Genomic DNA, 21,561 nt, shown 5'->3' with positions numbered 1-21,561 from the left:
GGATATTGCATAGGACACCATCATTGGAGATGGCAGCACACATGGTTATGTTGGCGCCCCTCTGTCCTGGAACTGCTATAGTGGCCCTGTGCCCAATGAGGTTCCTTCCACGTCGCCTCACTTTGCAGAGATTGAAGCCGGCTTCATCAACATAAATGAAGACATGTGCCCCCTCAGCTTCAAGCTCCATTATTCTCTAAGTAAAAAAAGGCAAAATGACAATGAAAAGTGACTCCAGTTGATTAACTGCATGATATGACAAGGCATGACAGTATACTGTAGTAATGTTTCCTTATCTCCACATATTGGCATCTGGCCTCCTTCACAACGTCAGAGTTCCTTTGAAATGGAACTGTATAGAGCTGCTTCATGGCCATATGGTTCCTTCTTAGGATACGGTCAATGGTGGACACACTCACGTTGTTGATGTTCCTAAACATGCCCTGATCTTCAATCACTGCTGCCCTGATTTCACGCAGCCTTATGGCATTGTTTGCCACAACCATGTTCACAATGGCTGCCTCCTGCTCAGCACTAAACATTCTCCCTCTACCACCAGAGAATGGCAGCCTTTGGATTCTATAAAGAATACATGTAATGGGAATTATGGAACAATTACATAGATATACAAGTACATAGATATACAAGTATATCACTGAAGATATTTCTGTATATACTGTACAGCAACATTACCTGTTTTCCTGTTGAAAAATTCTGACAATGGATGCAACAGTGCTTCTGTTCAGAACAGGTTGGACTCTTTGTCCAGCCTCTCTAAGTGAAAGCCCATGATTGATAACATGATCAATAGCAGTTGCTCGAATGTCATCAGAAACCTGAGCCCTTCCAACTCTACCTCCACCACGCACTCGGATTCCTCTTCCTTGGACCCCTCTACCTCTTCCTCTCACTCTCACCTGCCTTAGACCTCTTCCATCCATGTTGGCAAAGAACAACACAGACTCTGCACCTTTTAAGGCCTGCAGACTGATTACTAATTGAAGATTTGTGTGAAGGAGTGTCAAACAGGTGCTTCGGTGCTTTCATACTGATGGAGGTAGTTTCCAAAAGTTAGGAACAGCTGGTTTCTGTTTGGTTACCATTGCTAAAACAATGAAGTTTGGACTGCTTGAATGACATCTGTGTTAACTGTTCTGCAAAAGGGTGGGGAAAATGTGTCAATCCAATGAGAAAGTGTTAACACATTTGCAAGAGGTGTCCTCTGCTCTGCTGAGACAGTAATCATGAAAACCGAGTGGATCCCAGTTTCTTTAAACAGGTCAAAGCAATCAAGAAAAACAGTAAAGGAGAGTGCTAGAACCGAAGGATTAGCTAGGGTGACCAGACGTCCTCCTTTACCCCGACATCCTCTTTTCGAGACCTATAAAATGCGTCCGGCAGGGATTCCAAAATTGTCCGGAATTTTGCCTTGTTAGATGTGTGTTTCTCTGTGTCTTTCACACACTAGTTATTACGCCCTTACAAGTTTTGGATAGGGTATCTCCCCGTTCCACCTTCTTGCGCGAGCTCTGACTGTAGAGAGAACTGTCATTGGTCAACCGCCTCAATGTTGCCAGATGCATAATAATTATCCTCTCAATACGATCATTTTGAACCTTTGGTTTGATACTTCGCCATTTCCAATCTGGCAACACTGCAAGCACCTTGCCGTCTTTGTTATAATTATTGCTTCAATATATGAGGACTGACAAGTGTCTTTATTTTCTAATTTTAATATGTGGCCATATACAAAATGTATTATTTAATTATTTAAAAAGTGTTATTTGTTATCATTATTGCTTTACTATATGAACAATTAAACATTAAAGACATTAAACAACCACTGAAAGCCACATAAGCACTGGACTAAATGCAAAACAAAAAGTTTTGTTTTGAACCTTTATTGAATCTTAATTTTGTTAAGGTTCAATAAATAAATGATCATATAGCATATTGTTATAACTCAGTTTATACATATTTCCAAGTGTTGCTGTACTGTCCAGACCGACGGAAATTGTGTGCGTGCAACTACTAAACCACACACATCGATATGTACATCGTTAGTCAATAAAACTCATAAAAGGAACATCTTGTTGCATTCTAATCGATGCCCCCTGGTGGCCACAATCCTTTAAGATCAACAAATTATACAGTCCTTTTTAAAGCCACCAAAACAGCAAGGATGTGCTGGGAAATGGAAACTTAGCTCAACATTTCACAACAAGGAGTAACTGTAAAAAGAAACGTCATGGAGTATAACACCACCTATCCTGTGAAAATACGCACACGATTATTTCCCAACACACAAAAGTGAAGGTTTTCCCCCCACAACACACTGAATGTCACCATAAAAATACCTGTAAGTGTAACGAAGTAAAAAATGTATTATTTTGTTTGCATTTTATTTAATAAAATGTAACCACATTCTGATTTGATTATGTCTTTCTTTTCTATCTTGTATATATTAAATGTTGATTATTGAACACACTGAGTACTAACCTGTCCCTTTAAGAGATGTGGTTTGGTCTGTAGGTAACCACGTTTAGTCTTCAGTCAACGGTTCCTGAATTGAAGAGAGCAGGCTAATGTCTAGCATATGGGATAACTACATGTTATGTGTGTGTACAGGTATGTTTGAATTCAGTGTATGTTATGTATTGTTTCCTTTATTGTTGTTCTAATGTGTGAAAAGTTTATGCTGTATTTTATGTGCTTTCACATGAGGTTTATTCTTGTAAGAGTCTTGAGTCAACGGTTCCTGAATTGAAGAGAGCAGGCTACAGTAATGTCTAGCAATGGGATAACTAGCTACATGTTTTGTGTGTGCACAGGAATAAATGAGCAAAAAAAAAACTGCAGTTCGTGGCCGTCTTATTAAAGAAAAGAACACAATGCAGAAGGTCCCTTTACGTAAGGTTTGCCAATCTCTTCTCATAGGTTAAATGTTATCTGTTATCTTGATAGAGATGTGACCCTACCTACCTATGCAGGTGATTACAACGTGTGGAGTTCTGTTTCTGTTGTTATGTAAACACACATGTAAACTCTGCCCCTTCCGAAGTGTCCAAGGTGCTGGTCCAGGTACCTCTCCTCATTCCTCTCACTCATAACAACATGCTCACTAGTGGATCACATTCTGGACCCATGATTTACTGAGACCATCAACTGTATGCTACCTAAAGCTATCCAGAGCATTGCAAGACTGGCATGGTAAAGTTTTTATCTCAGTACACTAAAAGGTTACGTTTGGAATGAAATTGTCAGTTCTGTCAATATGTCGTTCACTATTTCTCTAATAACAGGAAGACTAAGTGATTGGATAGATAGTATGCTGAGAAAAATGTGTGCAAAATATGCAGTAAAATTTTTGATAACTTCTGCAGAATTAATTGTCTTCATTTGGTACCATTTGGTGTGAAACATGGTGGTAGCTGATGTTCAATATAATTTAAGTTAATTAAATTCAAACTCCTGAACTCCCAAAGCTGACCTGGACTTTTTCTATTTGTATTTGTTTCCTATCTCCTTACCCTCCTTACTGGACTGAGCTACCTATGACAAAGGAATACCACCAACAGTGTTGTGTGGCAATAAAGTTTGTATCTATCTAACTATCTAACTATCTAACTTGTGAAGTGCTGAAACGTCTGTTTGTTGTGTCATTCTAGTGCTTGTGATGCTCATGCTCAGGTGCAGTTGACGGCATATCTAGAGGTTGGCAAAATAAATACATTACATTGCAAATCACTCTGGGTAAAAGTGTCTGCTGAATTAACTGAATTAATAAACAATCGATAGAATTCACATTCTCAGAATCAGAATATATCATGCTTGTTCATGTTGTTTATAGTGATTATCCAAATGAAAAAAACATGCTCAAAACTATATAATCATACCCTATGAATAAAGGGGATGGGTATAGCTCAGTGGTTAGAGCAACTTGACTGCAGATCAATTTCAGTCAAGACACACATATTAGATTTGAGCATTTATTGATAACCATACACATGGAAACAGGTTTGACTTTGGCAGAGTGGATGTATCTAGGGGAAGCACTCGCTGCCTCTAGCATTAGCGAGCAACATACATAGAATATGAACCAGGGACCAATTAGAGAAAGAATCCCCCTGATGGATCGTATATACAGACAACAGGGGGGAGATGGGGATGGTGGAGGGTGGCAGCAGCACAATAATACAACAACTGGGAGTGAATGTGTTTGCTGGGCCGGCACAAGCCTTTATGGGGCCTTAAGCAGAATAAAAGGCATAACAAAAATAACAATATTTTTTGATTAATTAACCTGTAATTTCATGTGCTCTTGGGGGCCCTCTGGTGGCCACAGAGGCCCAAAGCACCCGCTTAGTTCGCTTATGCCTTGAGCTCTGTCCACTCCCAGCGTGTCTACGGCAACCGTAACCAAGCACCAGGCCGATCCTGTCTTCTACCTCGCTGCCCCGGGGTTATGGAGAATTCTGCTCAACCGCTATAGGTTATCGCCTTGTTTCAAAACTTTTAAGTCCTGTCTCTTGACCCTGTTACACACTACATTCGCATACTGACCCTTTCCGTTGGTCTACAAACATGCATTTTTGTGAAGTTTCTTTTGTTGCACTTGAGTAAACAGCTATTTGTAAACGTGCCAGTGACCACTGCATGCTGAACAATTGCTAGCTAGCTACTTTCGTTGCTGCTGCATATCTTCTTTAAGAAATTAACGGAAGAAACGGTTGTGGACGATAATGGGGCCCCGAACGTTGGAGATTTAGAGTGGACGATAATAGGGCCCTTTACACTAATGATCTTCTAAATAAACAAATGTGAAATATGGATGTTTAAGATATATTAGCCTACTATTAACTATAACCATTAATTTAGTAACCGAAATACTGATATTGTTTTATATAGCATATATGGAGAGAATATCTGTTCCTTATGTTGGAACTTGCAGTTTAGCAATAAGACGGAGCGTTAAAATCCTGTTTTGAATATTTTTTCTTTCAACTGTTTTTGTCTTTGGTTAATTATTGCCACCTGTGTAAAAGCGAAACTGTCTCATATTTTTCAGGTTTCATAAACCAGCTAGCCAGCGACCAGGTAAGAATCTCTATAGTTGTAAGGAAAATAAACTCCACTATGTAATATAGAGATATTATATATATTTAGATTAGGCTATAATTATACGTTATTGAAGGGCAATGTATCATTATCGCCTAATCTAAATCTTATCAAGGTAGTAGCCTAATACAGTCGACATTTTAAAATCACGGTGAATGTTTACTCTGCAGGCTACGTTGATATTACAGTTACAACTGTAACAATGCCATTTTCTCCCGAGGTGTGAAAAAAAACTCTAGTATAGGCTACTGCGCTTAATTATCTGGGTCAGTTCAAATGTTCTGTGCTCCTTTGTTTACCGTGTGTTCCTAGGACAACATGGGACCGTGTATCCAAGATGTCAGCTTCCTTATCTTTGTGATACTCACCTGTATGTCTACTGCAGGTAATAAGCCTCCAACTTGTAAACATGTGATCTTATGGAACCTCTCGTATTAGTACTGAGTTGTCTGAAATCAGATGATGTGTTTTGGATATCATGTAAAATATAAAACAAATAAATCTGTGGTTGGACGTTATATATTTTTAATCTGAAATAATCAAAAAAGTGTGGTTTGTCAGTTTTACAGCCCTGCAAACAATAGAATGTTGCCATTCCTTAGACACATACCCTTTCAACGTCCTTCAGAAAAACAAACAAGTTTCTCCTTTGCAACTTTGTGACTCGTTTCCTCGCTAGACACCGATTTCAGCATCATCGTCCCTTCCCAACCCGTCGATGTGTACGAGGGCGATGACGTCATCCTTCCCTGTCGCCTGTCTCCCCAGAACAACGCTGCTCGCATGCACGTCATATGGTTCAGGCTGGGACAGTTTAGCTCCCCCCTGTATGATTTTGACAACGGGAGGGTGACTGTGGGACAGGACTACCTGGGCAGAGTGAACATGTCCACCCAGGGGTTGGAGAAGGGCGATGTGTCTCTGGGGCTGAAGGGAGTCCTGCTGGCTGACAGAGGAGAGTACAGATGTCAGGTCATCCATCAGGAATGGATTAAGGAACAAGCCATAGAGGTCCAGGTTAAAAGTGAGTGAAAGACGACCAGGAAAATAAACAATACAAATGTTTTCTGTTTTATTGCCAGTTGATCTCCATATCAAAATTATATGTAAGCAACATCACCACACCCTGAATCTTTGAAAAATCTGAGATAACGCTGTATAAGATACATTTGAATACATCAATATGTGCAGGATATCAATGTATCCCAACTAACCAACCCTCGAAGTAAATCCTGCACTGTTAATTTGTTTCCTCCAGAGATTGGCAGTGTCCCTACAGTCTCTTTGGTTTGGCACCACAAAACCTTCATCCAGCTGAGCTGCAGCTCTGAATTCTGGTACCCTGAACCTCACATGCTTTGGCTGGACCACCGTGGACAGGAAGTGACATCAGCGCAGACGGAGGAAGCGAGACAGTCAGGTGACCTGTTCTCCATCAGCAGTCGAGTCAAACTGGGGAAGGAGCGACTCCAGGGCATCTCGTGTGTGGCAATGTCACATGACAGGAAGTACAGGCTGGAGTCTGCTATGGAGATGACGGGTGAGTTTGGGGGTTAGGCTGAATCGACTGTCTCAAAAACTGTCTCACCCGTATTTGAAAACAAACCCAGGTCCCTGCTCTCATGTCTGTCTGTGTCCTGTCAGAGGAGTTCTACCTCAACAGTGGTCTGGACCGGGCCTACCTGTCTGCCTACCTGATTCCTACGTTCCTCGCCCTGGTGTTTGTCTGCGCGTCTGTTGTCTACGCCGTCCACCAAACATCTGGTGAGTCTCGCGCTCAGAGACTCTTGAGTGGCACTGGATTGTATTTCTGCTCTTTAGAAAAAAACTTTATTTGAAAGAAACGAAATGTTTGGAATTGTGAGTATAACGTTGTAGTGTCTCCTGTCAAGCAGCAGCTGTTGGAAATTTCATGTGTCTTTTTTTTCATGTCAAGAGGCTGAGAAAAAACTGCAGCCCCTGTGTAAGATTTGACAACTTGTTTATTTATTTTTACACCTTCAGTTATTTTACCTCACACTTTGACTAAGCTCAGTTCTGTGGAACGTTTGACCAACTTTCTTTCCAATTATCCTCAGATGAAGCAGAGGCAAAATTAAAGAAGAAACGAGAAGGTATGACTGTCAGCAATAAAAAAAAGCTTGACACTGCATTCTAATAACTTGGTTAAGATAGTTATGTTCATTAAAAAGTCAAATTCAAATTATGTTCTTGTTTGTTTTTTTTCTCCAGAAAATAAAATCAATCAAGATGAACTAGAAAAAAAGAAAAAAATTATTGGTACAGTATATAGTTGTGTACTCGATCAATTTAGCTTTGTCCACATGCATTGTGTGAGAGATGTCAGTTGCAAGATGTGAACTCCTAGCAAAAAGAAACAGCTAATTGACTTTTCCTCCACAGAAATCACAAACAAGATACCCGAGTCTGGTAACTATGATTTTCTATTTTATTGTGTTGTACTTTGGCTCTAGTCTTTTAACTGGACCTGGATCAGCTGGCCTAATAAAACAAACTTTTTTTTTCACTCAGTTTGGGGCTTAATGTTGGAGCACGCAGGTATAGTATTCTTTCACTGTGCAACACTGTGGAACATTATCCTTTCTACTGTACTTCTAGAATTACTGGAATAAATCTCCACTTGTGGATAAGTGCTCAAAACATTTAAATAACCAAAGTACACAATAAACTAGTTTCTTCTTCATCACAGAGGACATCACCCTTGACCCAGACACTGCACACCCAGGGCTGCGTTTATCAGACGACAACAGGTCGGTGAGCTTCCAAGGATCTCCACTTAAACAACTGACCAAACACAAGAGGTTTCTGGAAGCTCAGTGTGTGCTGGGAGAGAAAGGCTACACTTCAGGGAGACATTACTGGGAGGTTGATCTGGGAAACAACACACAGTGGAGTGTGGGAGTCGCCCAAGACCCTGAGAACAGGGGGTCGGATATCTCCACCCGCCCAGACAACGGCTACTGGAGAATCCGTTTTGAGGACGGAATGCTGCAGACTGAGAGAGAAGTGCTGCAGACTGAGAGAGAAGTTCTGCAGACTGTTGAGGAACCACATGCTGTTCTGCCTTCAGAACTGACACCTGCTACTCTGGGAGTGTTTCTGGACATTGAGAATCAGAGAGTCACTTTCTTCAACGTGGAGAAGAGGTATCACATCCACTCCTTCTCTTTCTCTGAGAGATCTACCAAGGAACTGTTTCCTTTCTTTGGACCTTTAGCTGGGTGTAAAAATGAACTCAGAATTGTGCCTGTTGAAAGAAAAGGTTATTAGTGTCAAAGACAGACCCAAGAAGAAATACTGCAACTACAGAAGTGGGTTCAAAGGTGAAAGGAAAAAAGTGGATCCCATATTTGAAACTGTGTTTAAGAATTTAAGGGGGGGAAATTATATTGTAACTACAACAATTCTAACATTGATATATCCTGAATGTATTCTAAATGTCGCTCGCTTCAGTGCTGGTCCTAGCACATTTGGTGCCCGAGGCAAGGTCTCACACACACACACAGACACAGACACACATACATACACACACTCTCTCACACACATACATTATCTCTCACACACACATACACACACTCTCTCACACACACACATATACTCACACTGTCTCTGTGTCACACACACACACACCCACATACAATGTCATCTATGTTAAACTGAATACTTATGTTATGTTATGCCAGGTTGCTTTGCGTTGTCTTGTTCCAAGAACTTCAGTGCCCAGTCTGACCTTGTGTTGTTCTGTCCATCTGACAATAAAATACTTGAACTTGATCTACATTTACATTTATCAATTTAGCAGACACTTTTATCCAAAGCGACTTCCAAAACAGAGCTTTACAAAAGTGCATCGGTCACTGATCATAACAACGAGATAGCCCCAAATATTAGTTAATAGTTAAACAAGATACAAATTAGACAACATGAACCTCGAAAAAGTGCGAGGGTTTACCTGTGGAAAAAAGCAAGCAACAAAAAATATATTACACAGCAGTACAATAGTTTTAAGTCAGTTACAGCTATCCAACAAGAGCAACAAGTCTCTCAATAAGAGTCATTGTGATCCTGGAGCAAACATCTAACCAATGATAATCTATTTTTCACCTGCCACACAAGCTTTTAGACAGGATGTGAACTTTTCAGTGACTGAAGGGCATATTTATGCCTGGAGAATGTTTGTCCAGACTGTTGATATTCGGACAGCCATTGATGTAAAGGACATGCTTAATGAGTTCAGAAATACAGCTAAAGACTGTCCTAAGGCCTTGGTTGTCTACCACCGTGCTTTAATTTGCTTTGATTAATATGCAGTCATTGATAATGTAACGGGTGTGAATCGGTAAAACTCAGTCCTCAAGTATATAACAGGCCATCCGCTTCAACGAAGAGCTAGCTTTTCGTTGGCGTAGCTGGTAGTGGTCGCGCTTGGCAGGTCAGAGGAGGCGTGTTCGAGCCCAGCGAGTGGCGATCATCGGACCGTATACCTCTGATGGAGCTTAGCCACGTCTGTTACATTAGTAACACCATCCAAAACATTGCTGTGGCCACTGTTGCTACGCTGGTCATTTCTCTTCAGCTAACTCCTAGTCCCATATTATGTTCCCTATGGGTGACCTTTGACATTGCCTCGGTCATAGTTGGAGTTGTTGGTTGGTCTGGCGCATCTAAGCCACAAGTTAGAATCAGTATCAGAATTTGATTTTATTTGCCATGTAGGTTTACACGAACACAGAATTTATTGTGGCCGGAAGGTGCAAACAATAAACATAAACGGATCTTCAATCAAAAAGTTAAAAAGTACAGTAGTCTAACTAATCCTAAGAAGTAACAATTTAAAAAATAAAACAATTAAGATGATTCAAATCATTGATGACTTTGGGGATGGCAGTGGGGGCCGGCAAGGGCCGTAGAGGATCCTGACAAACACACATTACAAGGAATATGCAGAATCCCTGCTGCACAAAAAAAACTGGATTTTGTTTTGGGATTTAAAAGACAAAAATGTTGTCTGTCTTTTTATTACAGGCAATATTTTAATCTGTGGAACGCAATAGTTGATCAGACGTTAGTTTATTTCCTCCAGAAACACAATGACACCTATTGAGGGACTTGTTGCACTTGTTGGTTAGTGATTTAAATCATTTACAACTAACCTAGCTACTTGTACTCGCTGTGAATTATATTATTGTTGCTTGCTTTCCTCCAGGTACACTCTGGGCACTTTTGAGGATCATGTTGTTTAATTGTAACGTGTTCTTCTGGTTCTACCCATTGGCTCTTATTTGCTTTTCACAATGTATGCTTCATGTTTTGGCTATCCACATTGTCTTCGGGGCTATCTCGTTGTTTATGATCATTGACCTATGCACCTTTTGCTCCTTCTTGTATGTAGCTCTGGATAAAAGCGTCTGCTAAATGACTAAATGTAACTATATAGCTATTAATTTAGTAACCAAAATACTGACATTGTTTTATATATCATATCTGGAGAGAATACATTCTGTTCCTTATGTTAGATTTCTCAGTTTAGCAATGAGACGGAGCGTTAAGTCCTGTTTTGAATATTTTTTCTTTCAACTGTTTGTCTTTGGTTAATTATTGTCACCTGTCTAAAAGTGAAACTGTCTCACACTTTCATGAACTAGTTAGCCAGCTACCAGGTAAGAATATATTTTGCTGTGAGGACAATAAACTAGTAATATATAGATATTATATATATATTTAGATTAGGCTATAGTTACACATTACCCATGCAACGTATCATTATCGCCAAATCTAAATCTTATCAAGGTAGTAGTCTAACACAGTGGACATTTTAAAATCACCGTGTGGAATGTTAACTCTGTAGGCTACGTTGATATTACAGTTGCGACTGTAACAATGCAATTTTCTCCCGAGGTGTCAAAAAATACTCTAGTATACTGCGCTTAATTATCTGTGTCAGTTCAAATGTTCTGTGCTCCTTTGTTTACCGTGTGTTACTAGGACAACATGGGACCTTTGATCCAAGATGTCAGCTTCCTTATCCTCGTGATTCTCACCTGTATGCCTGCAGCAGGTAATAGGCCTCCAACTTGTAAACATGGATGAACTAAGGGATCTTATGGAACCTCTCGTATTAGTACTGAGTTGTCTGAAATCAGATTATGTGTTTTGAATATTATGTCAAATATAAAATAAATAAATCTGTGGTTGGACCTTATATATTTTTTAATCTGAAAGTAATCAAAAAAGGTGTGGTTTGTCCGTTTTACAGCCCTGCAAACAATAGAATGTTGCCATCCCTTAGACATATACCCTTTCAGCGTCCTTCAGAAAAACAAATCAGTTTCTCCTTTGCAACTTTGTAACTCGTTTCCCCGCTAGACACCGATTTCAGCATCATCGTCCCTTCCCAACCCGTCGATGTCTACGAGGGCGATGACGTCATCCTTCCCTGTCGCCTGACTCCCCAGAACAACGCTGCTCGCATGCACGTCATGTGGTTCCGGGAGGGGCAGTTTAGCTCCCCCCTGTATGATTTTGACAACGGGAGGGTGACTGTGGGACAGGACTACCTGTGAACATGTCCACCCAGGGGTTGGAGAAGGGCGATGTGTCTCTGGGGCTGAAGGGAGTCCTGCTGGCTGACAGAGGAGAGTACAGGTGTCAGGTCATCCATCAGGAATGGATTAAGGAACAAGCCATATAGGTCTAGGTAAAAAGTGAGTGAAAGACGACCAGGAAAAAAAACAATCACACCCTGAATCTTTGAAAAATCTGAGCTAACGCTGTATTTTTATGATATGTATTTAAATAAATCAATATGTGCAGGAGATCAATGAATCCCAACTAACTAACCCTAAAAGTAAATAATGCACTGTTAATTTTCTTAACACAGGGTCATGGGTGAGTTTACTCCAGAGGTCGGCAGTGTCCCTACGGTCTCTTTGGTTTGGCACCACAAAACCTTCATCCAGCTGAGCTGCAGCTCTGAATTCTGGTACCCTGAACCTCACATGCTGTTGCTGGACCACCGTGGACAGGAAGTGACATCAGCGCAGACGGAGGAAGCGAGACAGTCACGTGTGCTGTTCTCCATCAGCAGTCGAGTCAAACTGGGGAAGGAGCAACTCCAGGGCATCTCGTGTGTGGCGATGTCACATGACAGGAAGTACAGGCTGGAGTCAGCTATGGAGATGACGGGTGAGATTGGGGGTTAGGCTGATGCAGATTAATAGTTGTAAGAAAACACCAGGACTGTACGCGTCTTTGATCCAATCTGCATATTTTTCCCCGCGTTCAATTAAACAGTTTACCCTCTGAGACTTGAAGGTCAGAATCGAAGCCAGAAACGGTCTCATCTGTATTTGAAAACAAACCCAGTGTCACGACGTGTGGAGGGGTAGGACCCAAACGCAGGAGAGTCAGCAGGCATGGTCCAAAAACAAAAGGGTTTAATGCTCAAAACGGGAAACAGACAGGGTACACGCAGGGACAAAGGGTAATGCTAAGACAAAGACTGGACACAAAGCAGGAACCTAAATACACAGAAACAAACAAGACACAGGTGAACACAATGAAACTAACGACAACTGAACGAGACAGGTGACGACAATGACAGGGAAACACTAGGGCAGGGCAAAACCAAAAACAATAGGGGGGCACGGCTGTGGCCGTGACACCCAGGTCCCTGCTCTCATATCTGTCTGTCTCCTGTCAGAGGAGTTCTACCTCAACAGTGGTCCGGACCGGGCCTACCTGTCTGCCTACCTGATTCCTACGTTCCTCACCCTGGTGTTTGTCTGCGCGTCTGTTGTCTACGCCGTCCACCAAAAAACTGTAAGTCTCACGTTCAGAGACTCTTGAGTGGCACTGGATTGTATTTCTGCTCCTTAAAAAATCTTTAATTGAAAGAAACAAAATGTTGGGAATTGTGAGTATAACGTTGTAGTGTTTCACATCAAGCAGTAGCTTTTGAACTTTCTTAAACGTATGTATGTGTTTTTTTCATGTATAGAGGCTGAGAAGAAACTGCAGCACCTATGTAAGATTTGACAACTTGTTTGTTTGTTTTAATACCTTTACCGTTAATTTAACTCACACTTTCTCTAAGCTCAGTTCTGTTGAACGTTCAACCAACTTTCTTTTCAATTATCCTCAGATGACATAGAGGCAGAATTAAAGAGGAGACGAGAAGGTATGTCTGTTCGTCAGCAATAAAAAAGGCAAATAAATTAATGTAATTGAGCTAAATAAACAAATTAATTACATACCTTGACATACCTTGATACCTTGCATTCTAATAACTTGGTTAAAATAGTAATGTTCCTAAAAAAATATTGTTTGTTTTTTTCTCCAGAAAATAAAATCAAGCAAGATGACCTTGAAAAAAAGAAAAAAATACTTGGTACAGTATATAGTTGTGTAATCAGATCAATTTAGCTTTGTCCACATGCATTGTGTGAGAGATGTCACTTGTCACTTGTAAGATGTGAATTCCTTGCAAAAAGAAACAGGTAATTGACTTTTCCTCCACAGAAATCACTAACAAGATCCCTGAGTCTGGTAACTATGATTTTCTACTTTATTGTTTTGTACTTTGGCTTTAGTCTTTTAACTGGACCTGGATCAGCTGGCCTCAATAATAAAACACATTTTTTCCACTCAGTTTGGGGCTTAATGTTGGAGCACGCAGGTATAGTATTCTTTCACTGTGCAACACTGGAACATTATCCTTTCTACTCTACTTCTAGAATTACTGGAATAAATATCCACTTGTGGTTAAGTGCTCCGAGCATTTAAGTAACAAAACTCTACCATAAACTAGTTTCTTCTTCGTCACATAGGACATCACCCTTGACCCAGACACTGCACACCCACTGCTGCGTTTATCAGAGGACAACAGGTCGGTGAGCTGCCAAGGATCTCCACGTCGAGGACTGACTAAACACAAGAGGTTTCTGGAAGATCAATGTGTGCTGGGAGAGAGAGGGTACACTTCAGGGAGACATTACTGGGAGGTTGATCTGGGGAACAACACTCAGTGGAGTGTGGGAGTCGCCCAAGACCCTGAGAAGAGGGGGTTGGATATCTCCATCCGCCCAGACAACGGCTACTGGAGAATCCGTTTGGAGGACGGAATGCTGCAGACTGAGAGAGAAGTGCTGCAGACTGAGAGAGAAGTGCTGCAGACTGTTGAGGAACCACGTGCTGTTCTGCCTTCAGAACTGACACCTGCTACTCTGGGAGTGTTTCTGGACATTGAGAATCAGAGAGTTGCTTTTTTCAACGTGGAGAAGAGGTGTCACATCCACTCCTTCTCTTTCTCTGAGAGATCTACCAAGGAACTGTTTCCTTTTTTTGGCCCTTTGAATAATAAAGAGGATCTCAGAATTGTCCCTGAAAGAAAAGGTTATTAGTGCCAAAGACCCAAGAAGAAATACTGCAACTACAGAAGTGGGTTCAAAGGTGAAAGGAAAAAAGTGGATCACATATTTGTAACTGTGTTAAAGAAGTGAAGGGGGGAATAATAAATAGTGTAACTACAACAATTCTAACACTGATATACTCTAAATGCCTTCTGAATGTCACTGGTTTTGTCATAAACACATGCATTCACACAAATAAAATCAAATGTATTTGTATAGCCCTTTTTACACGCAAGCATGTCACAGAGGGCTTCACATACGCCCAAAGAAATGCCCCTCAACCAACCTAAACCCTCAAGTATGTATACAATACATCCTGTGTATATTCAAACCAACACACACACACACACTCACACACAGGTACATGATGTTGTATAACAAACTGTTTACCTTTCGGGCCCTGCCCAGATTGAGGAGAAGCACCTTAAGGAGGCAGAGGAGAGGAAGAAGCTACGCCTGGAGGAGGCGAAGGAAGAGAGGAGGCTGGCAGAGCAGAGGGCTCAAATGAAGAGGGAGTTTGAAGAGGAGAAGGAGATCCGAAAACTCAAGGAGATGGAGGTCAGCTGGGCACTGATTGGCTAAGAGGGATTTGGCAGAAATGACCGTATATGCCTTTGCAATATACAGTATACAACTTATCTTATGTGGACCACACACTCTTGAATAACAATGCTGAACAATCTTGATCGTAGAATTGGATTGTTATGGTGTGGTGTAACATGTTCTTGTGACTCAGTTGTTATTAGCTAAATAAAGTTTGGTCTTCTTCTTGCTACAGAAAAGGGGCAAAAACAAGGAGCTGGTCCGTCTTGCAGAGGAGAAGAAGAAAGAGGTGGAGAAGAAGAAAGAGGTGGAGGATAAGGAGATTGATGCTGGGAGGATGCGCTATGAGAAAGAGAGACAGACGCGCTTTCAAAAGGTGAGAGGACCACAAAACTTTATTAGAAAGTTAAACAAACAGAAATATCAGTATGATCCCCATCTTACTGTCTATCTGCAGGTGCAAAGGGATATCTTGCCTCCCATCCCCACGCTCCAGAAGAGACACAGGGCCCCCCAGTCCACCTCCAGTCCCCCCAGCATGGACAGCAGACGATCCACCTCCTCCATGTCTGTAAGTTACCGCTTGTATAAACCATAAACGTAGTATGGAGAGCATGGTCTGAAAACAGGTGTAAACTGATGTCTCTCTCCCCCCCACACACCTTTTAGAAGGGTTCTCTTTCAGGGCTCCAATCCCAGACAGCTTCTGTCCCAGCTGTTAGGAAGGAGCTGAGAGCTGCAGGTAACACACACACAAAAACACTAAATGTTCCATATAGCTAGAACTAACACACTGTGGATTAGATGATATGTTGGTATGTGATTGTGAAAGTGGAGAATAAATGGCAACTTATCACATCTGGAAATTAATTGCATGTTGAGGGAATTAAAACTAGCTTGTATAGCATCATCATTAGAACTGCATAATTTGACGTCTGTATCAGGCTATTTACATTTGAATGTCCATTTTACTTAAATTGCGGTTGTATGTTTTGGTTGAAAACGTAGTGGACTGAATAAAAAAAGGTCCACTGTGGATACTTATTATTTGGTGTAACGGAACCAATTGTCTTTGTCACACAAACTCATTACATAAGACTCAAGATTGACTGGACACAACTTTCTACTCTAACTTTCCCACATTTCTACCATTATTTCCCTTCCATTAAGATCTTTCTTTTGGTTAAACCATTAATGACAGATTTCGCCCTTGTAATATTAATACAGTATGACAACAGAAATAGTTCCACGGGGGGTATTTTTGGATGACACACACAGCTCAAAGCATTTAGGGAATACACTGATGTAAATACAGGATTTTATTTCAGACCATTCTTCACAAAGAAATGTAAGATGTAGGCCTAATGAGATCAAAATCTTCATAATAACCATTTAAATACATTAAGCTTCAGGAGTGTTACTGATCTAATCAAGCTACTTAGTTGGCCTATTGATGACTTTCCGATGTAACTTATAAAAATAATGAATGAATTGTGTAGGCGGGATACAAATGTTTACTTAACATACGAACAAAAGTACATGACCATGCGCGATTCACACACTGTTATTTTGTAGCCTAATGATATAATTTTAACATTATCCCTTAGCCGACATATTAGACATTTTGATGACATCATTCTGTTGATACACTAGGTCTAGAGTGCATGTATTTCTTTTTGAAACTGAGACTGCAGTCGGCCAATCATCAAAAGGACTGTTTGGGAAGGAAAATCACAGATTTATTTTGCGTACACCAGAGAACGATCTGCGTCCTTCGGGGTGCGCGTACCCCCACTTTTACCATGGGGAACTTGCCTGCAAAGAGGCATCAGGCGTGACATCATAATCAGAAGTTGACATAGCAACGGACACATCTTGGCATTCCAAAGCATTATGATGTCACGCCTGACGCTTTTTGGCAGCCGATATTAGCTAAGACTGACACAAACAGAAACTCAGTACAGAGATAAGGTCTTAATGCGTACCACTAATATTAGTGTCATTGCACAGTTAAGAACGAGCACTGTCAGAAATATGGGAGTTACATCATGTGTGAGAACTTTTGGTGTGCTTTAGTTGGAAGAGAAGCCTTAAGTAGGCTACCTGTGTGCCTTACCAGTTGCCAAATACTAGTAGGTAAACACCGTCTTGTGTTCACAGGAGTGTTCACAATTTTCCATCTGCAAAATTGAGAAAACTCAACTTGAGAACTTCCTCAAGCAACAGAGGGCCAAAGTTTCAGAAAATGAAGCTTAACCCTAACTTTAAACAAGATGGTCCTTACATGGAAACAAGGGTGAGTTTCTCTTTATTTGTAGAGTATAGACAGCTGACTGGCTTTTATTTCAAAAATGGTGTGAGAGGAATACTCATCTGTGAATGGCACCTCATTTGTAGCAAGTAAATGTCATTTTAAATGGATCACTGCTCACAGCACACCTTTTCTCTCTTCCCTAGGAGTACGGTGCCTCCCTCAGAAGAGATCCCTCCACTCTGACTGAAGGGGGGAGAGGGGTGTACATGGGCCACCACCCGGCCGAGGGCAGGGGTCCCTGGGCTGAGGAGGGTGGACCTCCCTATAGAGAGAGCAGGACCACCAGACTGGGAAGGGTGGAGCCTGTTGAGCGGAGGGCACCAACGTACAAAGAGGAACTAGAACAGCAGGTGAGCACCCCTCCCTTCTATGAGTTGGGATACCGGACAAAAATACACAAAATACTGTAAATGGTATTGATTCTGCTCATAGATGAGGGATTGGTATTGAAGGTACAAACTCACCAAAACATGGACTGAACTTATAGACATGGAATTTTCTTGATCAACTTTGAGTTGAGATTCTGTGTTTTACCTTGGTCTATGTTTGAAACAAGTAGAGCAATGATGGTGGGCATGTCATGTTTTGACGTGAATGGTACAGAGAATGGAGGAGTGAACGTTTTGGTCGGATCAATTGTAAAAGTTGTAGATTTATATCGATTTTTAACATCATTTGTAAGTTAGTTTGATTCATCCCATTTAGACCGTCTCACCCAGTGAAAGTCAGTCTCATGTTCATAATGATGTCACAATCTATGCTGGGTCTATCCTCAAATCTCTTGTACATGTGGTTCCAGGGGAGTCAGTATTCCTCACCATATTCCTTCAAAATCTTGTATCCCTCCAGATCCAGGAGAAGCAGGAGCGCCTGAGGCTGGAAAAGAAAGAAAGAGACTGGGCTGAGGCCAAGATGGAGGCTGAAATAAGGAACTACAACCCATGGGGCCGGGGAGGGTGCGGCGCACCCCACAAAGACACCCGAGGGGACCTCATAAGTACGTTGTAGCATGTTTCACTTACCTTCATTGTTGGCTCACCTTTCAGGATCGCATGAGTGGAACTGTCTTAAATTGATGAGAGATACAGGCTCATCCCCATATATATATATATATATATATATATATATATATATATATATATATATATATATATATATATATATATATATATATATATATATATATATATATATATGTAGGTGCTCATCTGATCTGTGAAGCCCTCTGTGACATTGTTTGTAAGAAGGGCTATACAAATAACATGATTTGATATATTCACTTTGTAGAGGGCCACATTTTAAACAGTTTTGAAGTCAGGGGTAAAAATGTTTGCTGGTCTGCTGGTTCTAACTTTTGAATCTTGTATTTAAAACACTTCTTATGATTTCCCTGTCTAGCTGACTTGAAGCAGATGCACAGGCAGAATGAGGAAGCTTGGCTGAACCCCGAGACCTCTCAGACAAAAGCCAATATCACCAGGCCCAACCTGAGAGAGGACAGACTCCCTCCCATCAACACAGTCTCAGGTAGACAGTCACTGCACCAGCTGGCACATTGCAGATAACACATACATTAAAGTGCATGGAATACACATGGTTGTAATATATTTCATCTTTTCAGGTTGTGATCATGTCCAGACCAGTGACATTTTCAGCAGGTCGTTTGCTAACCAGCAGACAGGGGCGCACTGGGGGCAACACCTGGCCGAGGGCAGGGGTACCTGGGCTGAGGAGGGTGGACCTCCCTATAGAGAGAGCAGGACCACCAGACTGGGAAGGGTGGAGCCTGTTGAGTGGAGGGCGCCAACTTATCAGGAGGAACTGGAACAGCAGGTGACCCCCCCCTCCCTTCTATGAGTTGAGATACTGTACAAAAATACACAAAATACTGTAAATAGTATTGATTCTGCGAATACATAAGTGATTGGTATTGAAGGTACAAACTCACCAAAACATGGACTGAACTTAGATACATGGAATTTTCTCGATCAACTTTGAGTTGAGATTCTGTGTTTTACCTTGGTCTATGTTTGAAACAAGTAGAGCAATGATGGTGGGCATGTCATGTTTTGACGTGAATGGTACAGAGATTGGAGGAGTGAACGTTTTGGTCATGTCAATGATAAAAGTTGTACATTTATTTTGATTTTTAACATCATTTGTAAGTTAGTTTGATTCATCCCATTTAGACCGTCTCACCCATTGAAAGTCAGTCTCATGTTCATAATGATGTCACAATCTATGCTGGGTCTATCCTCAAATCTCTTGTACATGTGGTTCCAGGGGAGTCAGTATTCCTCACCATATTCCTTCAAAATCTTGAATCCCTCCAGATCCAAGAGAAGCAGGAGCGCCTGAGGCTGGAAAAGAAAGAAAGAGACTGGGCTGAGGCCAAGATGGAGGCTGAAATTAAGAACTACAACCCATGGGGCCGGGGAGGGTGCGGCGCACCCCTCAGAGACACCCGAGGGGACCTCATAAGTACGTTGTAGCATGTTTCACTTACCTTCATTGTTGGCTCACCTTTCAGGATCGCATAAGTGGATCTGTGTTAAATTGATGAGAGATACAGGCTCATCCCCATATATATATATATATATATATATATATCATATATGTATATATATGATATATATATGTATATATAGGTGCTCATCTGATCTGTGAAGCCCTCTGTGACATTGTTTGTAAGAAGGGCTATACAAATAACATGATTTGATATAATCACTTTGTAGAGGGCCACATTTTAAACAGTTTTGAAGTCAGGGGTGAAAATGTTTGCTGGTCTGCTGATTTTTACTTTTGAATCTTGTATTTAAAACACTTCTTATGATTTGTCTGTCTAGCTGACCTTAAGCAGGTGCACAGGCAGAATGAGGAAGCCTGGCTGAACCCCGAGACCTCTCAGAGAAAAGTCACCAGGCCCAACCTGAGAGAGGACAGACTGCCTCCTGTCGACACAGTCTCAGGTAGACAGTCACTGCACCAGCTGGCACATTGCAGATAACACATACATTAAAGTGCATGGAATACACATGGTTGTAATATATTTCATCTTTGCAGGTTCTGATCATGTCCAGACCAGTGACAGTTCCAGCAGTTTGTTTGCTAACCAGCAGACAGGGGCGCACTGGGGGCACCACCTGGCCGAGGGCAGGGGTCCCTGGGCTGAGGAGGGTGGACCTCCCTATAGAGAGAGCAGGACCACCAGACTGGGAAGGGTGGGGCCTGTTGAGCGGAGGGCGCCAACTTATCAGGAGGAACTGGAACAGCAGGTGACCTCCTCCCCCCCACCTCTATCAGTTGGAAAACAGTACCAAAATACCCCAAATGCAATTAGTTCTGCTCATAGATAACGTTTCGGGATTGAAAGAACAAACTCACCATCATGTGGACTGAACTGTAGAACATGGAATGTTCTTCATCAACTTTGAGATGTTGTGGTTGAAATTGAGATGTGGTGACTGAAATTCCAAGGTGGACCTTGTGATGGTGGGCATGTAAGGTTTTGACAGAAAGGGTAGAGAAAGGAGAGTAGGTAGCCTTTTGCTCAGATGATACAGAGCAGTTGTACATCAAAGTAGATTTGTTTATTTTTGTATACGTTACTTTAATTCACAAAGGGGATCCTTCCCATTTAGAGCCTTTAGCGACTCTGTTTCATTATGAAATAATCATTATGCTTTTATAACCTGATAAAGGTAAATACAAGACCATCTTTATTCACAAAGGATGAATTATTCTAGTTGTGCAAGATGAAAGTCTCATGTTCATGATGATGTCATTGTGTACGCTGACTGAGTCTATCCTCAAACCTCTGGTACATGTAGTTCCAGGGGAGTCAGTATTCCTCACCCAATTCCTCCATAACCTTGAATCCCTGCAGATCCAGGAGAAGCAGGAGCGCCGGAGGCTGGAGAAGGCAGAGAGGGACCGGGCTGAGGCCAAGCTGGAGGCCGATATCAAGAACTATGACCCCTGGGGCCGGGGAGGGTGCGGCGCACCCCTCAGAGACAACCAAGGGGACCTCATTAGTACGTTGTAGCATGTTTCACTTACATTCCATGTTGGCTCACCCTACAGGATTGCATAAGTTGATTGGAGTTCAATTGATAATTGATGGCAGATATTTCCATGTAAAGTGTCTGACTGTAC

General features: G+C 41.5%; 2 protein-coding genes across 2 annotated transcripts; both read left to right on the top strand.

The window, feature by feature from the left end:
• Positions 1–4,977: 4,977 nt before the first annotated feature.
• Positions 4,978–8,693, top strand: LOC124477883 (butyrophilin subfamily 1 member A1-like). The gene is made up of 11 exons (XM_047035953.1): positions 4,978–5,097; positions 5,431–5,503; positions 5,798–6,142; positions 6,377–6,658; positions 6,763–6,882; positions 7,055–7,081; positions 7,197–7,232; positions 7,351–7,398; positions 7,522–7,548; positions 7,651–7,677; positions 7,829–8,693. The coding sequence occupies exons 2-11, from the start codon at positions 5,437–5,439 to the stop codon at positions 8,407–8,409; spliced, it is 1,560 nt and encodes a 519-aa protein (XP_046891909.1). The 5' UTR covers positions 4,978–5,097; positions 5,431–5,436; the 3' UTR covers positions 8,410–8,693.
• A 4,787-nt stretch (positions 8,694–13,480) lies between these two features.
• On the top strand, positions 13,481–19,898 carry LOC124477959 (centrosome and spindle pole associated protein 1-like). The gene is made up of 9 exons (XM_047036037.1): positions 13,481–13,528; positions 13,660–13,686; positions 13,790–13,816; positions 13,968–14,589; positions 14,958–15,107; positions 15,328–15,468; positions 15,550–15,663; positions 15,762–15,834; positions 19,690–19,898. Exons 5-9 carry the CDS (start codon positions 15,054–15,056, stop codon positions 19,896–19,898), a joined length of 591 nt encoding a protein of 196 aa, XP_046891993.1. The 5' UTR covers positions 13,481–13,528; positions 13,660–13,686; positions 13,790–13,816; positions 13,968–14,589; positions 14,958–15,053.
• The last annotated feature ends 1,663 nt before the right edge of the window (positions 19,899–21,561 follow it).

This window comes from Hypomesus transpacificus, chromosome 15, assembly GCF_021917145.1.
Source record: "Hypomesus transpacificus isolate Combined female chromosome 15, fHypTra1, whole genome shotgun sequence".
NCBI classification, from domain to species: domain Eukaryota; kingdom Metazoa; phylum Chordata; class Actinopteri; order Osmeriformes; family Osmeridae; genus Hypomesus; species Hypomesus transpacificus.
The sequence above is the reverse complement of the archived record's forward strand: the minus strand, read 5'-3'. Positions and strand labels throughout refer to the sequence as shown.

Bases quoted from the DNA above. Each gene is read 5' to 3' on its own strand.
- LOC124477883 (XM_047035953.1), top strand. From the start codon at position 5,437: ATGGGACCGTGTATCCAAGATGTCAGCTTCCTTATCTTTGTGATACTC. The intron at 6,659-6,762 runs GTGAGTTTGGGG...GTGTCCTGTCAG, and splicing joins GTCTGCTATGGAGATGACGG to AGGAGTTCTACCTCAACAGT. The intron at 7,233-7,350 runs GTATGACTGTCA...TTTTTTCTCCAG, and splicing joins ATTAAAGAAGAAACGAGAAG to AAAATAAAATCAATCAAGAT.
- LOC124477959 (XM_047036037.1), top strand. From the start codon at position 15,054: ATGAAGAGGGAGTTTGAAGAGGAGAAGGAGATCCGAAAACTCAAGGAG. The intron at 15,108-15,327 runs GTCAGCTGGGCA...TTCTTGCTACAG, and splicing joins GAAAACTCAAGGAGATGGAG to AAAAGGGGCAAAAACAAGGA. The intron at 15,835-19,689 runs GTAACACACACA...ATGTGGTTCCAG, and splicing joins GAAGGAGCTGAGAGCTGCAG to GGGAGTCAGTATTCCTCACC.